General features: G+C 34.1%; 4 protein-coding genes across 5 annotated transcripts; 3 read left to right on the top strand and 1 right to left on the bottom strand.

Annotated features, from left to right (window-relative positions):
• Positions 1 to 3,646: 3,646 nt before the first annotated feature.
• Positions 3,647 to 5,446, top strand: LOC109182214 (sm-like protein LSM36B). 2 transcript variants are annotated; one of them, XM_019332322.1, is made up of 4 exons: positions 3,647 to 3,783; positions 4,413 to 4,555; positions 5,021 to 5,134; positions 5,223 to 5,446. In XM_019332322.1, exons 2-4 carry the CDS (start codon positions 4,435 to 4,437, stop codon positions 5,267 to 5,269), a joined length of 282 nt encoding a protein of 93 aa, XP_019187867.1. In that variant the 5' UTR covers positions 3,647 to 3,783; positions 4,413 to 4,434; the 3' UTR covers positions 5,270 to 5,446. The 2 variants fall into 2 exon arrangements, with proteins under 2 accessions (XP_019187867.1, XP_019187868.1); XM_019332323.1 differs by lacking the exon at positions 3,647 to 3,783 and having other exon boundaries at positions 4,396 to 4,555.
• Positions 5,447 to 5,723: 277 nt separating this feature from the next.
• Positions 5,724 to 9,943, bottom strand: LOC109182213 (amino acid transporter ANTL1). Its single transcript, XM_019332321.1, has 11 exons — positions 9,741 to 9,943; positions 8,754 to 9,040; positions 8,410 to 8,624; positions 8,200 to 8,223; positions 7,929 to 8,109; positions 7,611 to 7,830; positions 7,393 to 7,528; positions 7,104 to 7,269; positions 6,516 to 6,559; positions 6,271 to 6,333; positions 5,724 to 6,086 (listed from the first exon to the last, which is right to left on the bottom strand). Exons 1-11 carry the CDS (start codon positions 9,941 to 9,943, stop codon positions 5,994 to 5,996), a joined length of 1,632 nt encoding a protein of 543 aa, XP_019187866.1. The 3' UTR covers positions 5,724 to 5,993.
• A 9,755-nt stretch (positions 9,944 to 19,698) lies between these two features.
• LOC109182201 (probable receptor-like protein kinase At5g24010) lies at positions 19,699 to 22,549 on the top strand. Its single transcript, XM_019332304.1, has 2 exons — positions 19,699 to 22,362; positions 22,394 to 22,549. The coding sequence occupies exon 1, from the start codon at positions 19,876 to 19,878 to the stop codon at positions 22,348 to 22,350; it is 2,475 nt and encodes an 824-aa protein (XP_019187849.1). The 5' UTR covers positions 19,699 to 19,875; the 3' UTR covers positions 22,351 to 22,362; positions 22,394 to 22,549.
• A 336-nt stretch (positions 22,550 to 22,885) lies between these two features.
• On the top strand, positions 22,886 to 24,005 carry LOC109182204. The gene is made up of 4 exons (XM_019332308.1): positions 22,886 to 23,057; positions 23,157 to 23,286; positions 23,481 to 23,553; positions 23,641 to 24,005. Exons 1-4 carry the CDS (start codon positions 22,916 to 22,918, stop codon positions 23,887 to 23,889), a joined length of 594 nt encoding a protein of 197 aa, XP_019187853.1. The 5' UTR covers positions 22,886 to 22,915; the 3' UTR covers positions 23,890 to 24,005.
• The last annotated feature ends 33 nt before the right edge of the window (positions 24,006 to 24,038 follow it).

Here is a 24,038-nt window from a genome sequence, read left to right as displayed (position 1 = left end):
CACAGTGAATGAATGAAGTAAAAATCCACAATGAATGAATGAATGAAGTAAAAATCCACAATGAATGAACTAAATATCCACAATATATGATTGAACTAAATATCCATAAATTCATAACTATATAACCACAATTTCATAACTATATATCCACAATTTCATAACTATATATCCACAATAATGCTATTGCTGAGAGTCGAACCTGATTTTTTTTTTAAAGTGGGACGCGCGTTTTTAATCAAAACGACGTCGTTTTGAACCGTATGCACCATGCGCATGGTACATTCGGTTGCACAGCATAACTATTGCAGGCCTAGGCTTTAGATTTTAATAACAAGTCCAGGCCTAATTTTCTAAAGCCTGACCTATTTCCACCCCTAATAGAAATTATGAATTTACTGTATTTAAATTATGAATCTACGGTTTAGAAATTATGAATCTAAAGTATAAGTTTTATGAATCTACAGTATAGAAATTATGAATCTACAGTATATAAATTATGGATTGGAACCATGCCCAACTTGCAAGGTGCGCACGTGCTCACAGCATAACGTGAATCGTTATGCTGTGCAACCGTGTGCACCATGCATGGTGCACACGGTTGCAAAAACGACATCGTTTTGATGTCCGACTTAAAAAAAAATCAGTTTGGATTGCTGTTAACGGCGTTATGTTGTGCATAATTTGAACTATACATTTAGAATTGTATAAGTACACATCCATAACTTCATAACTATATATTCAGAATTGCATAACTATACATCCATTAACTTCATAACTATACATTTAGAATTGCATAACTATACATTCATAACTTCATAACTATACATTTAGAATTGCATGCATAACTACACATCCATAACTTCATAACTATACATTCAGAATTGAATAACTACACATCCATAACTTCATAACTATACATTCAGAATGTGAAATTATAACTTCATAACTATACTTTCAGAATTGCATGCATAACTACACATCTATAACTTCATAACTATACATTCAAAATTACATGCATAATTACACATCCATAACTTCATAACTATACATTCAGAATTGCGTAACTACACATCCATAACTATACATTCAGAATTGAATAACTACACATCCATAACTTCATAACTATACATTCAGAATGTGAAATTATAACTTCATAACTATACTTTCAGAATTGCATGCATAACTACACATCCATAACTTCATAACTATACTTTCAGAATTGCATGCATAACTACACATCCATAACTTCATAACTATACATTCAAAATTACATGCATAACTACACATCCATAACTTCATAACTATACATTCAGAATTGCGTAACTACACATCCATAACTATACATTCAGAATTGAATAACTACACATCCATAACTTCATAACTATACATTCAGAATGTGAAATTATAACTTCATAACTATACTTTCAGAATTGCATGCATAACTACACATCCATAACTTCATAACTATACATTCAAAATTACATGCATAACTACACATCCATAACTTCATAACTATACATTCAGAATTGCGTAACTACACATCCATAACTATACATTTAGAATGTAAAATTATAAAATTATGAACATATGTTTGAGTAACTAACGACAATCGAAAATGATTTTTTTTAGTAAAACGACATCGTATGCACCACGGTTGCACAAAATTTGCCGCATAACATTGGCAAATTATTGTATGGACCATGGTCTACACAATTGTGTGGACCACGAATATCAAATACATTTTTAATATGTTAAAAGTACATTATTTTTGTACTGAAGATATATTATATAAAATAATATACCCTTAATATATTATAAATGTACTTTTTATTTATGATCCACACAATTATGTGGACCATAGTTCATGTAATAATAATTGCATAACGTTGTGTCTCATTGCACGGAATATACAATTTTGTTGGCCCATTAAACACTTAAAAAAAAAAAAAACCCAAAGAAATATGTATTTTTACTTTAAAAATAAAATCACAGAACAAAGAATAAAATAATAATAATAATAATAAAGAAACAAACAATCGAGAAAGAAAAACAGAGAATTAACATAAATGCAACCTAAATCTTTGCACCATTTCTTAGAGTTCACTATATTTGTTTATATGATGAACTCAATCATTTTATGATATAATTTTCTCAATAGTATATGTATATTTTAATTTATGACATATGGTGGATTAATTCTAAATTAATTTAAAATATCAACTAATCCCATTAATTAGTGAAATTATAACTATTTTATATCATTTACTAATCCGTAGTATTCCAGACTAGTTTAGAATATTCGTATAAACAAGTGAATGCATAACATCTTTCTTGATTTAAACCATACATTTGGCATGTTGGGTTCACTTTCACTCTCTTTATAAGTAAATTATTTGTGGTGAAGAATGTCACAAATAGCTCTCCACAAGAAAGTTTTCCATTTAGGAGGTACCTTCAATTTTTCATAATGTAACCTATTTAGATGAGTTTTAAAAGGGCTTTGAAAGAATTGTTTCAACTCCTATTACCAGGACTGAAATTTATTAAATCACTTAATTTATTTAGTCAATTTTAAAGTAGACAACTTACTTACTTACCTTTAAGAGACCTCTTAGTCCAAGGTATGGACTCCAACACTTTTTAAGGGCATCCTGACCCAACTCACCATCCAGTGTAACATTGGATGGAGGATCTTTGTGATAAAAAAGCTGAGATTGAAAATTAGTCCATTGTTTGAGAAAGAAACCTATAAAACTATATTATATATATTACCTAAGGGAGCTGAATGGGGTAGTCTGCAGAACATATTAAAAAAAATAACTTCACCCTGAATATACCCTTCTCATAGGTGTCTTAACTGTAAAATAAATAAATAAATTTCAGAAGAAAAGAAATGAAGGTTTTATTGATGTCAATCTCACTTGGCCCGTCAATATCTACCTGTATCGATGTGAAGGCCTCGCCAACCCCTAGTCTAATCCCCTCAATGGGGCTTTACTCCAAAGACTTCAGTTCCGCAATTATTAATTTCGTCGGAAAAGTCATACTCACTAATATCAAATGTCAATTGAAAGAATATATTCAGATTAATCAAAATGAAAGAAAGCTTTACTATACACTTCTTGAAAGGAAACTAATAAGAATCTTAAAAAGAATTGATTACAAATGCCCTTCAGTGAAAGAAGATCACTGAATGTGCATTTGTCGCTAAAAAATATTGAATTTTAACCAATCATGGTCCTTTCAAGAGGACCGACTAGTTAAATTTTAAAACTTGAAGGACCATGGGTGGTTAACTAGGACCACGAATGGTTAAATTTGAAAGTCGAAGGACCACAAATGATCAATTTGAAAGTTTAGGACTAAACATGACAAAATCACTATACTCAGTGGACCTCAGATGATATTAACTCATATTTTAATTTATGACATATAGACATATGATGGATTAATTCTAAGTTAATTTAAAATATCAACTAATCCCATTGATCAGTGAAATTATAACTATTTCATATCATTTACTAACTTACAATATAATTTTATAAATTTAATTTGATACCATATTTCGTTATTAAGTGGTAGCATTTGCCATTTTAAAATTTGGGGGCTAAATCTTTATTACCGGGGATTGAGATAACAATTTATCCAAAAAAAAAAAAAAAACTGTTTCGCTCCCAAATAAACCCTAGAAGTATTGGATTCGAAATTCAAAACCCTAGCTCCGTCGAAATCCCGCTAGTCTTCTCTCTCGCCTCGGTATCTTCATCGACTCTACATCCTCAGGTAATTTCAATTTTCTCATCTCCGTTTTATTTCGTGGAAATTTATCATGAGAGGTAACGAGTGATCGTTCAAATTATTGATAGTATCCTGAACATTGTAGATTTTGAGAATTGCCGAAATGAAAATTACTAATGAATTGCTGTTCGGGTTCGTTGGTGTACTGGTTTAGTTGTAAATTTTGCTACGACCGTTAATAATTAGGTTACGAGTTCGTGTCCCGTAAATTGTAGTTTAATTTCTGTTTCCTAGCCCTGTTTTCCTCAATTTTGGAAATAAAGAGCTCAATTGGAGTAGAGTCCATTTAGGTGACCCGGGATGGAGGCTTAGTTGGGATGAGTCTTGGTGATTTGAGTTTTTTTTTTTTTTTTTTTTTTTTTTTTTTTTTGGGGAGGGGGGTGGGGGGGGGGTTGGTCTTAATTGCTAGTTTGTACTTTGTAGTTATAATTTTGGGCACTTTTCTTGCAAATTCCCATGGCCAGTATGAGAATGAGGGTAAAGTGTGATATTATGGTGTTCATAAAGCATCAGAAACAATGCAGGCTGGGGAAGCCACAGTTTGTGTGCCTTTACTGGATACTAAGCGAATATGCAATTGTACTGCTGATATTTAAGTATTGGTTTTGGTACAGTATTAGCAAAAACTTAGGCAAAATGAGTGGAGCTGCAGCAGGAGAGAGAGGCTCAACAACCACTAAAACTCCAGCTGATTTTCTAAAATCTATCCGTGGACGTCCTGTGGTTGTGAAATTGAACTCGGGTGTTGATTATCGAGGTTGGTCACTTGTGCTATCTACTTAGTGTATCTTCTATTTACTTAGGTATCTATTTGTTTGGAGAGAAACATTGTTGTGAGTTTGTTACTTTTATGCTTGTCATGAAGACCAACGAATGACTTGGAAACAAGAATTTACCACTGTCAAAAATACCTCTTAAATGCCATTGGAAATTACCCAAAAGGCATACAAGTCTAAGAAAGGCCAAAGGAGACATGGAGAAATGTGGACACAATGTTTCTGTTGAGTATGACAGGAAGAGTTGTTCTCTTCTAGTTAAATTTCCTAATCATTGATATGAAAGAGTGCAACTGTTGTTCACACTTCACATGCATTTTGTCCAAAGTCTGTGACGAAGGGTTTGTATTGCTTGAGTGATAAGGCCATTTGCACACTATTTGCTTGTGTTATTGGACTAGTGAGGATACAATCATACATTGCTTTTATCATTCTGTATTTTGCAGGCATTTTAGCGTGTTTAGATGGATACATGAATATTGCAATGGAGCAAACAGAAGAGTATGTTAATGGACAACTGAAGAACAAGTATGGGGATGCCTTCATACGAGGAAACAATGGTGATTACAAATGGAAACACTACCCCCCTTTAATTCATTATTTTCTTTTGAATTTAGTTGTAAAGTTGGCATTTTTTCCTTGATGCAGTACTCTACATCAGCACATCGAAGAGGACATTGGCTGAGGGGGCTTAGTGCTTGGCTTACATTTTGTCAAGAATTTCAAGCTGGATTAGACCCCAATGTTTTCAAATTCAGTAATATAAATTGTGTTTTGTAGAGTTTGGAGTTAATGTTGGATGGAACACTACCCCTTTTGGTAGCTTCTGTAGCTTGCATGACTGGATTAAGATATTCAAATGCACGTTTGTACTGTTTTATTAAAGAATGTTGCAGGAAGGCCTTGGCAAATTGGCCCTAATCTTGTCCAATTTTTTAATTTGGTCAAGATTGAATAGGCAGGTAGACCATTACTACCCCAAGCCAGCAAACCTGTGCATATATATACATGAACTAAACATCCTTTAGTTATGATATCATCATCTTATGTAGTTATGAGAGACGACATGAACTAAACATCCTTTAAATAGATTTAAAGATGCAGATTAGAGTTTCACAGTCATAATGTTGATACATTTAGCCAATAGTATAAATGCAAGATTATATATAAGAGATCTTAAATTCCATCTATATTCCTTTCAATTATACCAAAATTGATATTAGTAGTAGCACTACTACTACTACAACAACAATAGAAAGTAGTAACCATCTGCTCAAGCAAAAGCAAGAATAATTTTGTCCTTCATACCGTTCACGTACGCTAAGACAGTCGATGACAGTTATTCTAGGAAAAACAGAAAACGTCAATATCAGCTAAAACACTGAAGAGAGCAGAAGAAATTGTTCTTTGTCCTGGCTTTCAGTATTGCTTTGCGATTTTCGATACTGAAGAGTATGTCCCCAGAGCTGCACTTATGATACCCAAAACCACAACAGTGATGCTAGCAGCCCTCTGTCGTCATAAGCAAAATAATGTAAACAAAAACGCATACTTGAACACAAGTGAGAAGAATAGATGCATAACATGTTCAGTTTCCAGAAAAATACATGACAAACAACCGGTTAATACATATTTAAGACGGTGTTGTAGCTATAGAAGAACCTTAATCTGCAGTTTTAGTTTTATTGGTATGTACCTGTACGGTTGTCACTTTCTTATCCAGGATCTTCAGAAAACACAATGTTGGCATAATAACCGCCTGAAATAATAACATGGGTACGTAGTTACAAAACACGCATCTCACAGCAAGTAGAACTGCAGAAGCCTTTCCAGGAATTGTCAACTTATTCACCCCCGGGATGTATATCAGTCAACTAGATGGAGTTATTAATGAGATGAAAATGATAACTACAGAGTTAATCGTGTAGAAGATGTGCGTACCAGTAGTATACTGAGGAGAGACCCGATTAAAGCCATCACAAGGCCTGCAACAAGTTTAAGTCAGAATCACTCCAATTGGATCCAGTTATGCATGTGGAGTTGTTATATGAATTACAAGATACTGTTGCCATCTGCGTCTATGTGATTTAGTGAGAGAAGAGAATCATTAACATGTAACATATTCATTCATGAATAACCCGATTTAAACATTCTATAGAGGTCTAATTTTCTAGGCTTCCAAACATAAAAATTTTTGAGTTTCCATGGAAAAATAACTTTAATTCATATCAAGTTTGTCAAGAAAGCATAATTTGGTTGAGGAGAATTAAAATACTTTAGGGGGCATTTGATTCGGGTTATATAACATAACTCCCAGTAATGTGAGCATCGAAATGTTATAGGCCTTTATTTGGTTCCTAGATGGTTTCTAGTTCATTTTTTTGCCATATTCCTGTGAGTCTCATTCCCTAAGGTTTTTAGGTAATGTAAGATTTATGAAAATGATACATTACCTAAAACCATTCTCTAACCTAAGCTCTCCATTAATGCAATGTAGCAATTTGAAAACAAATTTTCATAGGTCCATACCGAAGAAAGGAAGAAGGAATGCGACACAAACGGTTGAAGCTACAAGTGCTGTCCTTAGCAGAACAAAACACCAGAAACTACTGGAGATTCTCTCAGGCAGCAACTCCTCCACGGCTCTAGCCAGTGGATTTATCATCAGGGCATATTTTGTGAAAGGGTTGATAACCTGTTGAGAGTACGGCATTAGAGAAATAAAAAATAAAAAATTATCTGCAGATAAAATAACCAGAGAACATGCCAACATTTGTCCAACTTATAAAGGAAAATAATGTAAGAGCTAAATACATACTGTTGTCCACACTGCAATTTTTGAAGCAATAGAATCACGTGGCATGTTTAGAGTGATCTGAGACAATGTATTATCACCAAACAGGAGATATCCCATAACTGCAACACTCCCATACATTGCAACACACAAAATAAAGCTGCACGACAATATAGGGTCTGGTGATTATGCTAAAATGTATAAGAGTGCATTATAATGGCTAAATGGAATATATTCCATACCATATAGTCATTGCCTTTGTAAATTTCTTTTTATCAGCCATTGATTGGTAAATATTGGGAAAGACAGAGTGGCCAGCATAACAAAATCCATATACACCAATGGAAAAAGGAATACCACTCCAATTTACCAATTGACCTGTCTGGGGTGATCCAACTCCATCTACTATAGTGAGTAAAGCTACAGAAACCACAATGACTATAGTTGCAACAACTCCACATGCTGCATCATAAACGAAATATTGAATAAAGAATCTATGATATAGTGTCTTAGAAATATGCTTTTTAAATCACAAAGAGAAAGGAGATTGACAGGTGCACCTGAAAGATATGATATTAGTCGAACATCCCTCAGACAAAGAGTTGGTAGAACTACCAGAGCTGTGAGAACCCCAAATAAATGGGTAGAGTCTAGCTTTAAACCATTCCAGTTGAAGGAAGCTCCAGGAAACAGCGTTGTGAGATTATCCCCCTCCAAAATGATAAACTCCACGCAGTATGTCTGAAGTAGTACAGAATAATACAAGGAAAACCGCTGTTAGACATAAAATTCATATTGAGGAATGTAAAATTGAGAGCCAGTTTCACTTACATATAATTCCGTAAACAAAAGGATCTGCACAAAAAGCAAATGCACTATAGTGTCAACCAATGTATTTAAAATCAAAACAAAGCAATTTGAGTGGCACAATAGTTACACAATTCGGTATTTAAGATAAATGAAACAAAGAACAAAACTAATTGAAATCAATCCAAAACTGAAACTATGATTTTTTGGTTTCACAGGGTAGGTTCAACTTACAGATGTGATAATCCGTCCATATCTTCCAAATGCAGCTTCACCCATGTCAGGGTAGGTTGTCATGCCTTCTCTGCTCTCAAAACAGCGCTTCATAAGAGAAGCTGTATAGCAACAAATAACAGCAAAAGCAACCAACACCGCTATGCTAGCCCAGCCAGCTTCTTTGACTGTGAAAGGAGTAGAAAGAAGCCCGATTCCAGCCATCACATTGAGCCCTAAATTGGAAGACCATTAGAGCATGAAGAAAATGCCAACCAGTTACAGGTGCATCCTTTCTGATTCATCATGCTTTATGCAATCTGTACATTTACTTTCAGAGATTTTTGCAGTCATTACTTACTTACCATTGAATACAGTTTGTGTCAGGTTACATCCATGGCTAATAGGAAGCTCCCCAGTGACTTTTTCATGCAATGAGGCCTTTTCAGAGAAGGATGACTGTTTTATTGGGATCCCATCCAAGAAGTCCTTCTTGCCGTGTTTGATAGCTTGAGGCAGCAAATGTGTCTTCTCATCAGAGTTTATGTATCTTTTAATATTCGCATCAGAAGGTGACAATGCGACACTAGATCCACGTCGCAGAAGTCCTACGTTAGGTGATGCAGCAATTGAATACGAGTCAGTTGTTTCCCTGTAAATCAAAAGATTAAGGAAATCAGGCACAAGCTCCTATGTCAAATATCCAATTGAAATTTGAAATGAGCACCAACAACCTATAATCAAAGTGAAATGAGCCAGGTTTCTCTTAAGCAAGGTTCTGGGTTCAAGCCTTGTGAATAAACCACCATGCTTTGGTAAAGCTCCCTCCAAGAAAGTTTTACAGTAGCTTGACTTTGAATTTAATTGGAACTCAAGGTGAACATTAAATACCGGGGGTTATACTAATCCAAACTAAATAATAATAATAATAATAATAATAATAATAATAATAATAATAATAATAATAATTGAAGCGCTGCTATGCAAATTATAGCTTAAAATCCTTAAACAATAGCTCTCCACATTCGAGTATTCTCTAATAATCAAATTCTCGATCTTCACAGTATACATACACACATACATGGTTTTTGTCAATTCAAACAGGAAATAAACACTAAAATCGCTACAAATCTTCTCTTCTCAAATGCTAATAACTTCTGTTTGATATTTGCAACAGAGAAAGGTTCTGATCAGAGATCTAAGTTTGATATTGGAGTGTGCAAAACTGCAAACTCTCATCATTCAGAGTGAGAGGAAATCCCCCGCGGCCATTGTTAAAAATGCAAGCACCAATAACCAAACTAAACAAGCAAAAGCTTATAGATGATGATGATGATCTTGAAGAAGCAAACCTGAAACTCTGTGGCCATTGCTGAGAGAAGAATGGAGATGAAGACGACGAAGAAGGTGATTTCTGAGCAACAATTTCATCTCCTCCTCCTTCTTCTTCTTCTTCTTCTTCTTCTTCATCGCTCGTATTTCTGTTATCCTCAACGTCACATTCATCGTCGTTCTCCAAGAAGTACTCCATTAAGTCCTTATCCTTTTCCGCCATGGCTACCGCTGCTCCAACAATTAATTCTATTGGCCAAAACTTTGATACCTATGGAACGGTGTGAGGCAGTGTGCAAAACTGCTAATGCTTCTGGACTATATAATTAGCAGTACATGATACACACATACATACACGTATACATACAATAGTGACGGTGGGCCCCACCTGTTCGTGACAGGTGTGTACAGATAGAGATAGTGAAATATCAAACATCACACATCCATCCTGCGCATTATTTTGTCCTTTTCCGACTCTGTAACGACTGAATCATACATTTCTTTCCTTTTTTACCTCATTTTTAGGTTTTTTTTGGGAAATCAAATAAACTTCATTAACTTAAATCAGTACAGAGTTCGTTAACAATACAAGAGGGAGGAGTAGACACCCACTCCTAACGTATAGACATAGAACAGACTTCTCGAACAAGATTGTGGGGTTCGCAGTACGATTAACATGTGGCATTCCAGTCAGTACGATTAACTCAAAGGAAGGGAAGACACTGGTACTGACTGATGGTCGTCAAATGAAACTGTAATAAAAATAAAATCATTAACTTAAATTAGTTTCTTCCTTCTTCTTCATAAAAGATAATCTTTGAATCTCGAAGTGACTTGTATCGTTTAAACATATTTAAACTTATGAATAATCAGTAATATTCTTCCCATAATCAGTAATATTCTTCCCAAACTTCATCTTTAGGGGGCGTTTGGTTCAGGTCATCTTAGATTACTTAGGTAATCTGAGTCTCGTAATGTTATATTACCTTGTTTGGTTTAAGTTATAAGATTACCTGGTAATGTTATATTACTTGAAAGCTAATGTGGCGGTAATGTTTCAAGGTAATGTGATTACCCCATTTTTTCTAGGTAATCTTAGATTACCTTGAATTATTCCAACTTTGTCCTTGTTAACTAATCCTTATATAATAATAATAATAATAATAATAATAATAATAATAGTAATAATAATAATAATAATAATAATAATGATGAAATTAATATATGTTTATATAATCAAATATACATATGTATATTTATATATTTAGTTTTTTAAATATTTAAGCATTGATATTCATTCATACATATAAATAAATACACACACATATTTTATATATATATATATATATATATATATATATATATATATATATATATATATATATATATATTATTGGACATTATTGTAAATTGATCCATATAATTAAAATATAACATTGAACCAAACAAGGTAATATTATATTACACCATCCAAACCAAACACACAAGATAATCTTACATTCGCAACATCTCACATTACCTTCCTGGAGGTAATCCTATTACCTAGGGTAATTCAAGATTCCGTCAACCAAACGCCCCCATATAGTAATCAGTGATATTCAATAGAGTTGGCAAGAGAGGAAGGAGGAGTACCAAGCACTTTCACACCCTAATTTGTAGGAGGAAGAAAATAAGGACATTGGGCCCGAAAAGAATTCACATTGACAAAAATAAAAGCAAATATATGGGTTTATAAGATTATGAGTTATATTAATTAATTGATTGAATTAATCATTTAGTGTGATTTAATCCATGTGAGTTATGACAAATTTTATTGTGAATCATGGTCTATGTAGCAGTGTGAACAATAAATTTCACAATATTATTTTTTTTTCACACACACTAATTTCATTATAGCAATATCAAAGTATCATTTTAAGTCTATTATAGTTTTATTTGACAATATATATTATTGCATGTGCTCTATTTTGTAATTTCATTTTGCACACACACTTACACACTAGTTTAATTATAATAATGATGAGCAATATATGTTATTGTATGACTCTAGATTTTAGTTTCATTTTTCACACACACTAGTTTCATTATAGCAACACGAAAGTATCATTTTAATTATATTACTGTTTTAAATTTGACAATATACATTATTCAATGGACTTTGTTTTTTAGTTTCATTTTTCACATACACTAGTTCCATTATAGCAACACTAGAATATTATTTTAATTTTATTACAATTTCATTTGACAACCATAATTCACACTACCCCGTGTGAACCATGATCACTATATAACAATTGTGTGAATTATAGTATATTTGAATAATATTAATTCAATCTTAAATTATAACATCACGTCAAAACTTATTAGAATGCCAAATTAAAAATTTAAATGGTGACACACGAGAATATTACAATTGAGGTTACACATGATGTTTCTTTTCTTCACTTCCACATGCATATATAAACATTCATAGTAACAAAGTCAAACATGAAACATGGTAGTCTAATGTGTGAATTTAATAAAGATTTTTATAGGTTTTTAGAAATATAAAATGATGGACTTTATTAATCTCAATAAATTTTAAATGACTCTTATGTAATATTTTTAAACTTTTGTAAGAGTTTACAAGCTAGAATGTTATATAATATTTATAGACTTTTATAGAGTTCTATTTTTTAACTCTTCACAAATTATTAAAATTTTAAATTGAAAATTATCCTACAAATTTTTATTAACTTAATATATTACAACAAATCTATTCTGTGCATCGCATAGACGAAAATACAAGTACAATTAATAATACTCAATTTGTCCAATTTTATGTGTCTCGGTTAACAATTTTGACTAAATTTTTTTATAATTTAATTTTTCATAATATTAAGTTTAGAATTTGTATTGGGACTCTGTCCCTTCGGACTCTATTACTATGTTCATTCATTAATACACCAGAGTTGTTTGGTTTAAAAAAAATATATATAATTTATATATTTAGAAACTCTGTTAAAAGTATTATTAAACACTAAAAAAATAAAATTTTAAAAAGTATGCTAAATATTTCTTCGTAATGACTTTGAAAAAGAAAAAACAGAAGATATAAAAAAAAAATGATTTTCTTCAAATTCCAAGAAGAACGTTCCCTCATGAGCTAATTAAACAACATGAAATACTTTTTCCCCAAATTTTAATAATTCAAATTCTAAGAAATTTATTTCCAACCGAACACCCCATGACTATTTCATATGGATAGAATTGTGACGTGGTCGCTTATATTGAAATACGGAGTACAATTCAATTATATGTGGGACTATGGGGCCTACTACCTTTGCAAGTGTATAAAGGGAGATATATATACGGCGAGACATTGCATGATGGAAATGTGTAAAGCAACTAGAGAGTTCGAGATGCATGGAACCTTTTTGTCTAATCAAAGATTATTATTTAGGTTTTGAGGGAAGCTCGCAGTCTCTATTTAAATATATATATATGATGTAAAAAAAAATTGTGTAATAATTTATAAATTATTTTTGTGTAATAATATAAAGCGGTTAGAGAACTCGAGATGCATGAAATTAAACTTTTTTGTCTTTTCATAGTGTTGGGAAGAGGTCGTTAAGGGCTAAGTTAAGCATCATATGGCTAGGGGATAGTTGGATGGAGGTTGATAAATGGTCAAGTCCAGCATTCTGTCTCTAAAAAATGTGTGGCGGTATAAGTAAATAAAGTTGTGCCTTTGCTTAGCTATAACTTTTGGCGTAATGGTAAGCACTTGATCCTAACAAGTGGTATCCAAGGTTGCAAAAATCGCTAAGCGTTCCTTGGGCGCTTGGGGGGGGCGCCTAGCGTCTAAGCGCCGATTAATCGGTGTCTATGAGTCCCTTTTAGTTTTTTTTTTTTTTTTTTTTTTTGATAATTATAAACTATTTAATACTTTAGTAATTAATGTTAAAATATTAAATATTAACTTAAAATACAGAACTGTAAATTGTATAAAGATTTAAAGAATCAAAACACAATTTCATAAAGTCACAACTCACAAAGTATCAATAGAGTTAATTCCAGCAATGGTCCTCCGACTATATTGATTTTCCAAAATTAGTCCCCGACTTTTAATTTGGACACTTTACGTCCATTGACTTTCAATTTCTTTCCAATTGAGGTCCTTTCGTCAGATTACGGTAAAGTGGACTTTAAATAAAAGAGTAAAGTAGTCATTTCATCTACCTAATGTATAATTCTTCGTATTTCTTCCTTGTATATGCGACTTCGGATATCAGATTCACTTAATTGCTTAATCCCTAATGAAATTTTGTTCTTCGAGTGGATTTAGGGATTAAGCAATTAAGTGAATATGATATCCGAAGTCACGCATACAAGGAATAAATACGAAGAATTATACATTAGGCAGGTGAAATGACTATTTTACCCTTTCATTTCAAGTCAAATTTACTGTAATTTGACGAAAGGACTTCAATTGGAAAGAAATTAAAAGTAAAGGGACGTAAAGTGTCCAAATTAAAAGTCGAGGACTAATTTTGGAAAATCAATATAGTCGGATGACCATTGTTGGAATTAACTCGTATCAATATTAAAGTAGATGATTTTGATTTTGATTTTATTCTTTTTTACAATCGATTTGAAAGATTTAGGATCTTTTTGCTCAAAATGACATCGTTTTGAGAGAAATAATACTTTTTAAAAAAAATGAACTATCTAATCATAGGCTGCCTAGTCTATCGCGACCGGGTCAGCGCCTAGGCATGATTTTTGCAACAATGGTGATATCAGACTCCCTAACAAGTGGTATCAGAGTCAAGTCACGAATTTGAGCCCCAATACGGATAAAGTATTATCATAGCCCCAACACGGATAGACTTGTTTGGTTATCAACGGTTAGCGGTTATCAGATAGCGGATTGTATTAGCGGGTTTGACCAGCAGATTGTATTAGGATTTGTAAAAAAATATTTGGTAAAATTAGCTGTTTAGATTAGCGGTTAACATGTAAAATGACCATAAAGGTATATATACATTATAATTTATAATAATAATAATAATAATAATTATAAAAAAAAAAAAAAAAAAAAGAGCCACGCAAGGTGCTCCCCTCTTGTATTCTCACTTTTCCCACCGTCTCACATCGGTGGGAAAAGTGAGAATGGAGCCTTGAGGCTCCTAACTCAAGGCTCCACCAATTTGTTGCCCAACCCAGATGGGCAACATAGAGTAGCGTTTTGGCTTCTCAAATTGAGGAGTTGTTTCGGCTCCTCAACTACAACAAGTTTATTTATTTATTTTTTTTTATAAACAAGGGCATTTTGGAAAAAATTTAATTTTTTTTTAAAACGCCAACTGCAAACGCTGCACTTTGCATCGTTTGCAAAAGCAGCGGTTTGGAGTGCTTAACCAAGCGTTTTTTTTAGCGGTTTGACAAAAAAAAAATGACGGATCCGTCAATAACCAAACATGGCCAAAGTCTTATCATAGAATCATTATTGGATGACCATAGAGGTCACGTGCTTGTTTGGTAATTAACGAATTCGCCATTTTTAGCATTTTGACCATATTAAAATGCTGAAAAATTTTGTTTGGTAAATGGTGGATTGGAGCAACAAATTTGCTCCAAACCACCAAAATATGAAATGCAACGCTTCAGGTTGGCGTTTTGGACAAAATGCTCAAAACACCCCATAACTCTTTTAAAAAAAAGAAGATTTGTTTTGTTAATAGAAGCCTCATGCTTCTTTAATAATGAAGCCCGAGGCTTCTCATCTCCGGCCCATCAGATGTGGAAATCAGATGGCCAAGCAAGGGTGAATAAGAAGGCGTTGTGCTTCCCTTTTAATGAGGGAGTTCAACGCCCTTTTTTAATTTATTTCTCGATGTTGGATCTTTTGATCCAAAATTTGTTGTTGTTGTTGTGGTTATTATTATTATTATTATTATTATTATTATTATTATTATTATTATTATTATTATTATCTTTTTGTGTCTTTTATTAATTAACTGCTAATATTAAACAATTAATTGAACTAACTATTTTTTACTATTACAAATATCCTTTTGTGTTTTTTGTACTAATAATTTTTTTTTTATTTTACAACTCGCTAACACAATCTATTATTCGCTAACACAATTTATTATTCGCTATCCGTTAATATAAATCAGTAATCGCCGATTGCCAAATAAGTCCTTAATGTACACATATTGTTGATTGATGCACGGACAAATTTACAGAAATATTGTGCGGTTCCACGTTATAAAAAAACAAAAGAAATTATGAGGACAAGAAGAGTTCCAAAAGGATGGAAACTGATCTGATCTGATCTGATCTGATTGGTATTTGTTTGTATAAGGGGAAGTGACATTGACAACTGGGTATTGAAGAATATATGTACACTACATGATTAGATGCATTCTTACATTTTTGTATGACATATGTCTCACAACAAAACAAAAACAATAAAAAAAAATAATAATAATAACTTGCTCATCTGATATCTTTTTAAACAAATGGTCCTTAATTCAATTTTTATATTAGTTAAGGAATGGTTTAAAGTACGAATGAACGCCAAAAGTTTTTTTGGATTAACAATTGGAAGAATAGGCCTTTTCATTTATTAAACTAATAATGTTAGCAAATAAATTTTGTATATAGAGATTATCATTACTTAGTTATTAGATCTGAAAAATTATATTGTATTCTTAAATTGTAAAAAGAGTTATTGTTATTTTTGTTAATAATTTAGCTAGTGAGGTTTCTCCCTTCACTTTGAATCTCCATTATTCTCCAATCCAAAAATTAGATTAGTTTAGTGTGCCGAAATGCCTTTCTCTCTTTACACTTAGCCACTGACCAAAAAAACATTGTAAAAGGAAAAAAAAAAATTTAATTTGTATTATAATACAGAGTAGACAAATATAAAAACGTACACATACATAATCTTCACCAAGTGATGATAAGAATGAGAATTATATTCCACTCTCAATATGACATGTGTGGGCACATGTTATCCCACTTATGATACATGACATGTGTGGGTGTGTTATCTCACATATACTACATATCATTGATGAAAGTTTAAAACGTTAGATATTGTCACATATCTAAATCTAAAAATGTTATTTGTATATTCAAGTTACATCATTAATTTTTGTCTATATTTTTAGTACTAATAAATTTGTAGATTAAGATTTAAATTTTGTACATTATATTTTAACTTGACAAAAGTACCATTATTTTGTTATAACTCCGTTAGCTTATTGTAAATATTAATTAAGGAATATTTATTAGTTATTTTATTAAGGGAGTTAAAAGTTAAAACTAATTAAAGCAAATATTATGACAATTTAATTATTCATACCATATTTGTTAGCCATTATATATTAATTTTATCTCAAAATTATTGGTTAATACATTTGAATTACTTTCTATTTTATGAAAATTTAATTAAACAATTAATAAATCATTTTAAAAAAATAATATTATTCAGAATTTTCAACGTCCGGGATGTGTTAGATTTATACAAATATATGGATGAATCGATGTCTGCTTCTGAAAAATGATTGAGTTAATCTTGTGGTTCTCCTCTCACCATGTGCCAACTAACGAGGCATAACATGCAACCCAAAACTTTGGCCACTCAAAGAAAATGACTAAAAAAAAATATCAAACATCTGAAAATTTTACCACGGTAAAATTGTACTTATAAAGTTTGATTTTTTTCTGAATAAAAATAAAACAGTAGAACTTTTTATTATGACATTTTTTATAATGTTTGAATCTTTGACTTTGTAGCAAAGAAAACAACTTTAGTTTTTTCTTTTTTATCAAAAATATTTTATCTTAGTATATTTTTGATCAGTTTTTTTATTTTTTATTTTTTAAAGATAAAAATGACTGCTGATATAATGTTGACAATATTTAATATAATTAAACATATTTATATATGGTTATATTAAAATATTTATAATTTAATTAAGTTGGATTGACGAAATAGGAAAGCAACTAAATTTTAATTAAATTGAATTGACGAATTAGGCAAATGGGGAAGAAACAAAAGGACAATAATATTACCTTGACTTTTCTTTGCATACGCGGCCCCCAAGAAAATTTAAAGTCTCAAGTAAGCACCTTTTTTTTTTTGGGTTCAAAATGATGAAATTTTATTATTTTGTTGAAAACATTATAAGATACAAATGAATTTATGAAATATTGTTTTTTTCACGTTCTAAGTGGGCATGAAAACATTTATGTTATACAATTTCAAAAATTTTAAAAGTTAAATTGTATTAATACTAGTATAAATTCACATATTTTTTTAAAGGTAGGATAAAGAGTAGAAGACTACTTAAACGTACCCCTTCTGATGAAATCTTTTTCAAAATTCGTTAACCTTAGAAAAATTTTTCTTTCAAAAATATTATTGAAAGAGAAAAGAGAGGCCCCTGGGGCTTAGCTTAGTGGTTCTTTGTTTGACTTGATTTTACGATTGAAGTGAATATAGATTTTGATGAACTAACGGGGCGTTTGGTTGGAAGGAATGAATTAGGGGAGAAATGAATTGTAATGCGGTGAGAATAAAGTAGGAATTCAAATTACGTTGTTTGGTATGAAGAAATAGAATTTTTAGAATTGAGAAGGAAATAAGTGGTATAAAGACTAAAATACCATTGTGTAATAATAATAGTAATAACAACCAAGGATAGTAATGTCATTTCATATGTTTTTCCTTTCTCAAATTCATTGAATTGCAATTCATGAGGGTACCTATGGAATTGCAATTCCCTCTAATCAAACCATGTAATTGAGGCATCCACTGAATTGCAATTCAACTACAGCTAAATTACAGTGAACCAAACATCCTGTAATTACATAACTCACGATTTATCTTTATAGTGACTCTAAAGACGAGTGTTGTAGCCTTAGTAGCTCCTAGTCTCCTACTTTATAATTATTATACGAACACTATTACTTTGTATTAATTGTCTTATCCAAAAGTTGTAAGTGATGTGTCATGCCTACACCTGTACGGCTGCACACCATCCAATTCTCATCCACGTGGCCTTATCTTACTGCACTGAGCTCGCATGTACTGGATTGTTGCTCACTACTTGCTCGTGTGTTCATCACCCAAGTTGCTCCTTGTTCTATGCACACATAATAGCTAATGGGCCCTTAGAAATGGACCTAACAATTATATTAACTTATCGGAGTATAAGTTATCTTACTCAAATTAAATAATTTATCAAGTTTACTCGTTTGTTCATATAGCGTACCTCAATTTAATCTCTTGCTTAAAGAAAATGAAGATCGGATCCGCGAATTATTGTATGATGACTTATGAAAACAAGTAATTGAGTTAACATCAAACGCGGTGGGTATTTGAAAATTTTGAAGTATTCTATAATAATAATTATAGAATTACAAGTTTAACTTTGATGAAAGTGTCTTATTGTCTCTTTTAGTTTAAATCAATCATCTTATATTCTTATGAACACTTTACACTGGTTTACTTATTGTGATCTTTTGTCGACTAGGATCAGAGTCATAAGGCGGGATCCAGTGCAGGGGCCATCTTAGTTTGACTTGATTAGCTATGACCAACATAAATTAGATTATTTTCTTGTAGACCTTTGTCGACTATGGTTAAAAGCGAGACTGGATATACATTCTAAAATAGTGATAATTTGGGCTGATTGATTATTGTTGGATAGGGTCGGTAAAGGGGCTATGTCTAGTACCAGTGGCTGGGGATTGTTGAGCAGAGGTCGGTAAAGCCCTAAGGACCAAGTCTAGCACCCAACTCGTGAACAATGTGATGATAGTCTATTAAGTAAGGAAATAAGTTGAGCATTCGCTATTAACTATAACTTTTGGGACGACTGGTAAACAGTTGATCATAATCAGACCTGGCGCCTTAGCTAACTATGATTTCCATGTCACTATTTATTTATTTATTTATTTTTTTTTTTTCTGAATTCTTGAACAAGTCTTGTAATGGTGTTTATTTCAACCAGGAAAGTAATCACGAGTGGCAATCGTTGCATCATGGAGGTAGTTAACCCAAACTGCCGAAAGTAAACGCCAGTCAACTTCGCCCATTGTTTTGTTTTATTTTCATGATGAATCGATCACACCTTAAACACTAAAAATCCCATGATTAATTCTTGGCGGGGAATCATGGAAGATTTTCGTCGGTGTTTTTTCAAGATTCTTCGTCCCCTGTTCATGTTTCTCAATTTGTTTTCCGTTTTTCCGGTCTTGTCTGCGTACACCTTACCTGAGAAGCACTTCATCAACTGCGGCTCCAATTCAAGCTCCCTGTTCGGCAACAGGACCTTCTTCTCCGACGAGAATTCCGTCTTATTCACCGCCGCCGGCCGAACTTTTTCCGACAGTGACCCCAGCCCCGAGGCTAATCTCTCTGCTATATACCAAACCGCAAGAATTTTCAAGAATCCCTCGTACTATGAGCTCCAAACAAACCAAACTGGTACTTACGTGCTACGCCTCCATTTCTATCCCTTCTCTTCCTCGCAAAACAACCTCACCCACGCCCGTTTCGACGTTGTCGTTTCCAAGGTTTGGGTTCTGTCCAATTTCAGCGTCCCAAACAAAACCTCTGCGGTCAAAGAGTTCTTGGTTTCTGTCAAGGAGAGCAAGATCAGGGTCGAGTTCAACCCTCAAGAATCCTCTTTTGCCTTCATAAATGCAATAGAAATGTTTGTAGCGCCTGACAATTTCATTCCTGGGTCGGCTTTATCAGGAACTGGGGACAACGTTTTCCAGGTGATTCATAGGATCAATGTCGGCGGCTCTGCAATCCCCCCTGGGAATGATACTCTGATGAGAGAATGGGTGGGTGATGACAGGTTTCTGTTCTCCAAAGGCGTGGCGAAGAACGCTACCCGGTATAGCAAGAAGCCTAATTATTTTGATGGAGGGGCTAGTGAGTATGATGCTCCTGATTATGTTTACCAGACGGCGAAAGAGGGGAGAAAGACTGACCAGAATGGGGGTCAGAGGTTCAATGTGACATGGAGCTTTAATGTGGAAGAAAGTGTTAGCCATTTTGTGAGGCTGCACTTCTGCAACATCATTAGTGAGGTGGAGAATGGGACAGAGTTTAATCTGTATGTTAATGGTGGATTGAGTAGATTGATTCGCCCGCAGGACGTTAACCCCTCTCCGGGTTCGCCTTTCTACTTTGATTGTGTGGTTGATTCGGATGGGTCGGGGGTGATGAATATCAGTGTTGGGGTTCTGGATGATGAGCTTAGCCAGGCTGCATTTCTGAATGGGGTGGAGATTATGCAGGTGATTCGGGGGGAGGAGAATTCGAGGGGGAAGAAAAAATGGGTTTTTGTAGTGATTGGTGGGTGTTTGGTTGTCGTGTTTCTTGCTGGGATCGCGCTGTTCTTTTGCTTGAAATCGAGGAGAAGAAAGCCCCGGGAGGGCGATGGAGGGGGAACAGAGATGACTAGTGTGTTCTGCATGAGTCCTGATATGAACCTGGAGCTAAGAGTCCCTCTAGTTGAAGTGATTTTGGCTACAAACAGGTTTGATCCCAAGAACATGATAGGGGAAGGCGGGTTCGGGAAGGTCTATAAGGGGACACTGCAGAATGGAGTGAAGGTAGCAGTGAAACGAAGCGAGCCGGGACACGGGCAAGGTCTGCACGAGTTTCACACCGAGATAATGGTGCTGTCGAGAATTCGCCACCGGCATCTCGTGTCACTCATCGGGTACTGCTCGGAACAGGAGGAAATGATTTTGGTTTATGAGTTCATGGAGAAAGGGACCTTAAGGGATCATCTGTATAGCTTCAAGCCACAACAGTCAGGGAGATCAGGTTCGTTTTCGGTGCTGTCTTGGGACCAAAGGCTGGAGATTTGCATAGGTGCAGCTAAGGGTCTGCACTACCTGCACACCGGGCTAGACGGGCCGATCATTCATCGGGACATCAAGTCTGCCAACATTCTTCTCGACGAGAATTATGTAGCCAAGGTTGCAGATTTTGGGCTGTCCCGGTCAGGGCCTAACGATTTGTCACATATAAGTACTGACGTTAAGGGCAGCTTTGGTTACTTGGATCCCGAGTATTTCAGGTGCCTACAGCTTACCCAGAAGTCTGATGTGTACTCTTTCGGGGTGGTCCTTCTCGAGGCCCTTTGCGCTAGGCCGGCCGTGAACAACATGCTGGCAAGGGAGGAAGTGAATTTGGCTGATTGGGGGATGTTTTGGCAGAAGAAAGGGGAGCTTGACAAGATCATTGATCCTCTGCTAGTAGGGAAGATTGACCCGAATTCACTCAGGAAATTCGGGGAAACTGTGGAGAAGTGTCTGCAGGAGTATGGAGTTGACAGGCCTAATATGGTTGATGTGGTGTGGGACTTGAAGTATGCCTTGCAGCTTCACCACACCGCGATGAAGCGTGAGCTGCAACCCGAGGACGACAGCAGGACCGGGTACTCGTGGCAGCTCCCACCCCCGGTTTTCCATCGCTTTCCTTCCCACATCATGCCAATAGACCGAGATGAGGAAACCGAGCACCTGACCGACAGCCTTGGCACGAGCCATTCCTCTCCCAGCGCGGTTTTCTCCCAGCTCAGAATCAACGATGCCCGGTGACCATATCCTTGACAACACATCATTCAGTTTGGTATCAGAACCTTTGACAACACATCATTCAGTTTGGTATCAGAGCCTCATCTCTCGAGGGAACGTTTCACATGTATACTCAATAATATAATGTAGCCATGTTTGGATTGACCAGCAGAAAAGCTAGTGGCTTTGTATACTTGTTTCATTTTTATATAATCATCTTTTTCACTGAAATAACAGAAAGAATGAGAGGAATCATGGTGGTGAAAGAAAAGTTTGGAATATGGAAGCTTTGGAATCAAATCAAGACTTCATTATATGGCCATCCTAATACTCTCCCTACACTCCTCCTATCTGCAACAATTCATTAATTACTACAACTCAACAGTGCAGTTTAAGCTTCAGAAAGTTTCTTAATTTCCTCGATTTAAAAGTTTGCAGCCGCTACCTAAAGGTGTCCTTTGTATAAAGTCCGTCTTTTGACATTAGCTGACAAAAGACCACAAGGAGCTAAACCAGTTTAAGTTGTCTGATCGGTTCAAACCAAAAAGATCAATAGACAATTTTTCAAGAACAATTTCTTAATTCCCTGATGTTAAAGCAATGCAAATATTCTCTTCCCACCTTCCAAGTCTCCTACACGATATATATATACTACACTAATTATTTACCCTGCCAAAACCTCTTATCATCCTCAAATTCTGTAAACATGGGCCAATCCCTTAAGAAAATGGGTCTCTCTCTCTTTCTCTCTATCTCTCTATCTCTCTCTATATATAAAATAATGCATCATGGTCATTAATTTCTGGGTTTTTTACATCTTGGTTTGACAGGAAATGATGATGATGATATGAAGGGTAGAGATATTCAGCCAATAATAGAAGATTGCTATGACAAATACTTTGTCAACACTGAGAATTGGACCTGTGCTGATTTCTGTCACGCCATATGCCAAACCGTCGAGTAACTATGAATTTTCATTTTTTATTTTTAAATTACAAGAAAAACCCGCAATGCCTAAGTTGTCTATAGTTACTTATAGTTGATCGTGTCAAATCAAGAAGGCTAATAGACTTTTAATATGTAACATTTTTGTTACTAAGTTAATAGTCTTGGCTGTGTTTGCCTGAATTTCGAGATTTTTTTTTTTATTGCAGAGAAATTAACACAAGTGTCCGTAGCACACAGATTCGGGTGCCCAAAACCGAAACACTGGACAGAGCGTTTCATGTACGTAAAAATGTTGTGTTCTTAAAATGCACCAGGACGGGAATATATTTGTAATTTTTTTTGGTGTTTGGGGTGTGTAAATGGCAGAATCATCATAAAGGGAAGGGGAAGAAGTTGAGCAGGGAAGAGTTTCAGAAGATTTTGCAGGAAATAATTATGGACACAGGGGTGACAGGGATTGGAGCCAAAGATATATTGTTCTTTCTGTTTGGAGTTCCAGTTACAACGTTGTTCTTCAAACAGCGACTGTTCCCCACAGCTGTTCCAAACGAAGTGTTCATCCCTGCTGTCACTTCCGCCACTGTTTTCCTTCTTGCAAAGCTCAACAAGATATGAATGAAATGAATTAATTCTACTCTTATACTCCTTGCAACTTATTTTGATTAATTGAATAAGCACAAAGACACTGCATTATATTGATTTTATATATTTGAATATATATATTTGTACAATATTTGATATGTTGGATTGCTTGTAAATTTTTA

The sequence above is a fragment of the Ipomoea nil genome, unplaced genomic scaffold, assembly GCF_001879475.1.
Source record: "Ipomoea nil cultivar Tokyo-kokei standard unplaced genomic scaffold, Asagao_1.1 scaffold1043, whole genome shotgun sequence".
NCBI lineage: Eukaryota > Viridiplantae > Streptophyta > Magnoliopsida > Solanales > Convolvulaceae > Ipomoea > Ipomoea nil.
This window is presented reverse-complemented; position numbering and strand designations above follow the sequence as displayed.